Below are 6,315 nucleotides of genomic sequence, written 5' to 3' on the forward strand. Positions count from 1 at the left end.
GTTCCCTCTATTGATTCTGTGCCCGTTGTTTGTGAGTTCCCTGATGTTTTTCCTTCAGACCTACCGGGCATGCCACCCGACAGGGATATTGATTTCTGCATTGATCTAGTTCCGGGCACTCAGCCCATTTCTATCCCGCCATATCGTATGGCCCCGCCTAAGTAGAAAGAGTTAAAGGAACAGTTGCAAGATTTGCTAGAGAAGGGCTTCATTAGGCCAGTGTTTCGCCTTGGGGTGCACCGGTGTTGTTTGTTAAAAAGGAGAATGGGTCAATGAGAATGTGTATTGATTACCGGCAATTGAACAAGGTTACAATCAAGAATAAATATCCACTGCCGAGGATTGATGATTTGTTCGACCAGTTTCAGGGTGCCAGGGTATTTTCCAAGATTGACTTGCAATCCGGCTACCATCAGTTGAGGATCAGGGCATCCGATGTCCCTAAGACAGCTTTCCGCACTCGGTACAGGCATTATGAGTTCTTGGTTGTGTCATTCGGGTTGACAAATGCCCCAGCAACTTTCATGGACTTGATGAACCGAGTGTTCAGGCCGTATTTGGATTCCTTCGTGATAGTGTTCATTGATGATATATTGATATACTCCCGCAGCCAGGAGGAGCACGAGCAACACCTTAGAGTGGTTCTTCAGACTCTGAGGGATAGTCAGCTATATGCCAAGTTCTCCAAGTGTGAATTCTGGTTGGGTTCAGTTGCATTTCTGGGTCATGTTGTATCAGCAGAGGGTATTCAGGTAGACCCAAAGAAGATTGAGGCAGTCAAGAACTGGCCTAGACCAGCATCAGCTACAGAGATTCGGAGTTTCTTGGGGTTGGCAGGCTACTATCGACGGTTCGTGGAGAATTTTTCATCTATTGCAGCCCCGATGACCAGATTGACCCAGAAGGATGCCCAGTTCAGATGGTCGGATGAGTGTGAGGCGAGCTCCCAGAAGCTCAAGACAGCTCTAACTACGACACCAGTGTTGGTTTTGCCCACAGATTCAGGGCCTTATACAATCCATTGTGATGCTTCCCATGTTGGGCTTGGAGCAGTGTTGATGCAGGATGGCAAGGTCATTGCCTATGCTTCGAGGCAGTTGAAGATTCATGAGAAGAACTATCCGGTTCATGATTTGGAGTTGGCAGCCATAGTTCACGCATTGAAGATTTGGAGGCATTATCTGTATGGCGTGGCATGTGAGGTGTTCACAGATCACAAGAGTCTTCAGTATTTGTTCAAGCAAAAGGAGTTGAATTTGAGGCAGAGGAGGTGGTTGTAGTTGTTGAAGGATTATGACATCACCATTTTATATCATCTGGGGAAGGCCAATGTGGTGGCCGATGCATTGAGTAAGAAGTCAGCCAGTGTGGGCAGGCTTGCCTATATTCCGGTCGGTGAGAGGCCGCTTGCTTTGGATGTTCAGGCGTTAGCCAATTAGTTTGTGAGACTGCATGTTTCTGAGCCTAGTCATTTGTTAGCTTGCACGGTCGGTCGTTCTTCATTATTGGAGCGTATCCGTGATCGGGAGTATGATGATCCCTATTTGTGTGTCCTTAGAGACACGGTGCAGCGTGGGGGTGCCAGGCATGTTACCTTAGATGATGATGGAGTTTTGAGATTGCAGGGTCGAGTATGTGTGCCTAATGTGGATGGGCTACGAGAGTTGATTTTGGAGGAGGCCCATAGCTCCCGGTACTCTATTCATTCGGGCGTCACAAAGATGTATCAGGATTTGCGGCAGCATTACTGGTGGCGTAGAATGAAGAAGGATATCGTAGCATATGTGGCTCGTTGTTTAAATTGTCAGCAGGTTAAGTACGAGTATCAGAGGCCTGGCGGTGTATTTCAGAGGATTGAGCTTCCCGAGTGGAAGTGGGAGCGGATTACTATGGACTTTGTTACTGGACTTCCTCTGACCCGGAAGAAGTTCGACGCAGTTTGGGTCATTGTTGATAGGCTGACCAAGTCAGCACATTTCATTCCTGTGGCATTCTCCTATTCTTCTGAGAGGTTGGCTGAGATCTATATTCGGGAGATAGTTCGCCTTCATGGTGTGCCCGTATCTATCATTTCGGACCGGGGTACGCAGTTTACCTCGCGCTTCTAGAGAGCAGTTCAGCGAGAGTTGGGCACACGGGTTGAGTTGAGCGCAACATTTCATCCCCAGACGGACGGTCAGTCCGAGCAGACTATTCAGATTTTGGGGGATATGCTCCAAGCTTGTGTTATTGACTTTGGAGGTTCATGGGATCAGTTCTTTCCTCTAGCGGAGTTTGCCTACAACAACAACTACCAGTCGAGCATTCAGATGGCTCCTTATGAGGCCTTATATGGTAGGCGGTGTCGGTCTCTGGTTGGATGGTTTGAGCCGGGAGAGGCTCGGTTGTTGGGTACGGACCTGGTTTAGGAGGCCTTGGAAAAAGGTCAAGACCATTCAGGATAGGCTTCGTTCAGCTCAGTTTAGGCAAAAGAGTTATGCAGACCGCAAGGTTCGAGATGTGGCATTTATGGTTGGTGAGCGGGTATTGCTCCGAGTGTCGCCTATGAAGAGCGTAATGAGGTTTGGGAAGAAGGGCAAGCTTAGCCCTAGGTTCATTGGTCCGTTTGAGATTCTTGATCGAGTGGAGAGGTGGCTTATAGACTTACTTTTCCGCCGAGCTTATCAGCCGTACATCCAGTGTTTCATGTGTCCATGCTTCGGAGGTATCACGGCGATCCAGCCCACGAGTTAGATTTCAGCACTGTCCAGTTGGACAAGGACTTGTCTTATGAGGAGGAGCCGGTAGCTATTCTAGACCGGCAGGTTCGTCACTTGAGGTCCAAGAGTTTTCCTTCTGTTTGTGTTCAGTGGAGAGGTCAGCCTCCTGAGGCATCGACCTGGGAGTCCGAGTCCGATATGCGGAGCCGTTATCCTCATCTTTTCCCGACTCAGGTACTTCTTTCTTTTGTCCGTTCGAGGACGAACGGTTGTTTTATAGGTGGAGAATGTGACGACCCAAAGGGTCATCACCTGTTTTCTTACCCATTTTGTACTTCTGAGGCATTGAAAGCCTCGATTTGCGTGCACAGTCCGGGCGCATAGCCGGAAAGTCTAAATATGAATTTCTGTGAAAAATGCTAAATTTTAATATTAAAATGAATAAATTTGACTTCGATCAAAATTTTGGATAAACGGACCTGGACCCGTGATTTGACGGTCCCGGAGGGTCCGTAAGAAAATATGGGACTTGGGCGTATGCCCGGAATTGAATTCCGAGGTCCCAAGCCCGAGAAATGAATTTTTGAGTAAAATTGTTTTCTGAAAATATTTAAGGAAATTGGAAATGAAAACTGATTGGAAAGTGATGGTATCGGGCCCGTATTTTGATTCCGGCGCCCGGTACAGGTCTTATATATGGTTTAAGCACTTTCTGTAAAGTTTGGTTGAAAACGGACGTCGTTTGACGTGTTTCGGACCTAAAATGGAAAGTTTGATGTTTTATGAAATTTGGAAGAAAATCATGTATTTTGAGGCTTAATTTGATGTTTATAATGTTATATTAGCGATTTGATCGCACGAATAAGTCCATAGGATATTTTTGAGGTTGTGTGTATGTTTGGTTTGGAGCCCCGAGGGCTCGGGTGAATTTTGGATAGGCCGTGAGTGCATTTTTAACCTTTGTAAAAAAAATCTGGCATTTCAGTTCTGGTATCTTTGCATTTGCGAAGAAGGTCTCGCAAATGCGAGCCTTGCATCACAAATGCGAGACTAGGGATTCGACTGCCCGCAAATGCGACCTACTTGATCGCAAATGCGAATAGGGGCAAGTCGCAAAAGCGACATAACTGGTCGCAAATGTGAACCTGGGATTTGTGAAAGGGTTCGCAAATGCGAACTATTTTCTCGCAATTCACATAGCAGGTTGCGCACCCCAGTTCGCAAATCCCATATCTACAACCTGCATATTTTACACTTAGCCGAATTTTGAACCATTTTCAACATTCTTTCAACACACAAACTTCTTGGGGCGATTTTTCACAAACAAGTTTTCTTCCAAATCAATTGTAAGTTAATTTTTACTCATTTATTTCAATCATTAGCATCATTTAACATGTTTTCAACTTAAAATCAAAGATTTTCATGGGAGAAATTGGGGGTTTTGGGTAGAACCTAGGTTTTTCTAAAATTGGGGATTTGGACCTCAATTTGAGGCCCGATTTCAAAATAAATCATATATTTGGGTTCGTGGGGGAATGTGTAGCCGGGTTTTGGTTCGAACCTCGGGTTTTGACCACGTGGGCCCGGGGGCAATTTTGGAATTTTTGGGCAAAACTTTGGGAAATTCATTTTTATGCATTTAAATTGATTCATTTAGCGTTTATTGATGTAATTAAGTAACTTGTGACTAGATTCGAGCGGATTGGTGGTGGAATCGAGGAGTGAAGCTATAATTGAGACTTGAGTTGAATTGAAAGCATCGAGGTAAGTGTTCGGTCTAACCTTAGCTTGAGGGATTAGGAGTTGAGTCCTATTTGCTATGTGGTAATTGTCGAGTACGACATATAGGCAAGGTGACGAGTATCTATACGTTGGTGTCAAGCATGACCGTTAGTCCTATATTGTGATTTTCATGACTTCGTTGTATTATTCATGCCTTGGTGAGTATTTCTACTTGTTGTGCGAAGTTGTGGAAAGAATCGTGACTTATGAATATTGAGGAGCGTTGGCTCCAGTCGTATAACGCATTGCGAAAGTATAAGTGATAGTTGAACCTCTAGAGCATTGGCTCGAGTTGTGAAGTGAATTGTGAAGTAAAAGTGAGAAGAGAAAAGACCATTGTGCTGTCCCTTGGCGGGCTATTGTCCAGTTGTGGTTCCCTTGTATTGTGTTCTTAGTTGATATTACGAATGCTTAGTTTAACGATTCCTTGTGTTGAGTAAGGACTAAAGTTATAGCTGAGGTAGTTAGGTGTTGTAATAGGTTTGGTTATAGTTGAGGTGGTTAGGTGTAGTAACATGTTTGATTATAGTTGTGGTAGTTGGATATTGTAACAGGATTGATCATAGTTGTGGTAGTTAGATGTTGTAACAGGATTGATTATAGTTGTGGCAGTTAGATGTTGTAACAGGATCGGTTATAGCTGCGGTAGTTAGATGTTGGGACAAGTGTGGTTATAGATGTTTCTCCCTTGCCGGGACGTAATTACTCATGCTATCGAATCCCTTGTCGGGATAGTGTAGACCTTATTGATCCCTTGTTGGGGCTCTCGTTATAATTGTAAATATTGTATATGGATCGGGTTGCACGCCTCAACAATATTATATATGGATTGGGTTGCACGCCGCAACAATATTATATATGGATCGGGTTGTACGCCGCAACAATATTATATATGGATCGGGTTGCACGGCGCAACAACATTATATAAGGATCGAGTTGCACGCCGCAATAGTGTTATACACGGATCGGGTTGCACGCCGCAACAAAGACATGATGAAATGGGAGTGGGTGGTACGCCTACCACGAGATATAATGAAATGGGAGCGGGTGGCACGCCTGCCACGAGATACAGGAAATGGGAGAGGGTGGCACGCCTGCCACGAGATACAGGAAATGGGAGCGGGTTGCACGCCTGCAACAAGATGTGAAAGGAAAGTGAATTCTGCCTTTGTTTTCTTTATTCTTGGTAGTGGTTGAATTTTGTTTACTTTATAGTTCTCTTGATATTCTGTTTTTACCTGTTATTCCCGGAGCAGGTTTTCCCCTCCCACCTCTACTTGTTTATTCCTGCCTTACTTTCCGTTGTATATCATATCACTGTACAAGTTTATTTGGTGGTCTGGTCCTAGCCTCGTCACTACCTCGCCGGGGTTAGGCCAGACACTTACCAGCACATGGGGTCGGTTGTGCTGATGGTACACTCTGTGCTCTTTTGCACAGATCCAGGTACCGGAGCAGCATACGGTGCGCAGTAGTAGCGCGGGAGTTAGCCTTCGGTCCAGCGAGACACCGAGGTAGCCTTGCAGGCGTCCGCAGGCCCGACGTCTCTTCTATCTTTTATTTCAGTCTATTATCTCATGTATTTCGAGACAAACAATTATATTTTCTTTCAAACGGTTGTATTTAGCACTCTTAGTAGTTCGTGAGTATGTGACACCAGTTCTTGGGTAGAGATTTATGTTGAGTTTCTGCATTGTTGTTCAGATTCTTTAATTTAAGACTTCCGCTTATTTACTTTATTCCGCTATTTTCATGATATTACCGATAATTGTTAAAAGAAGTAAATTGGTTAATGCTAAAGGTAGTTAAGGGTTGGCTTGCCTAGCTCTCATCA

General features: G+C 44.8%; 1 protein-coding gene across 1 annotated transcript in view; it reads left to right on the forward strand.

Annotated features, from left to right (window-relative positions):
* LOC109224233 (RNA-directed DNA polymerase homolog) overlaps nt 279-6,315 on the forward strand; it is a 6,453-nt gene continuing 416 nt past the window's right edge. Inside the window, exons 1-3 of the mRNA XM_019388821.1 lie at nt 279-698; nt 5,738-5,806; nt 5,922-5,995. Of these exons, the coding sequence (XP_019244366.1) occupies nt 279-698; nt 5,738-5,806; nt 5,922-5,995 (563 nt within the window). The remainder of the gene's footprint in view (nt 699-5,737; nt 5,807-5,921; nt 5,996-6,315) is intronic.

This window comes from Nicotiana attenuata, chromosome 3, assembly GCF_001879085.1.
Source record: "Nicotiana attenuata strain UT chromosome 3, NIATTr2, whole genome shotgun sequence".
NCBI classification, from domain to species: Eukaryota; Viridiplantae; Streptophyta; class Magnoliopsida; order Solanales; family Solanaceae; genus Nicotiana; species Nicotiana attenuata.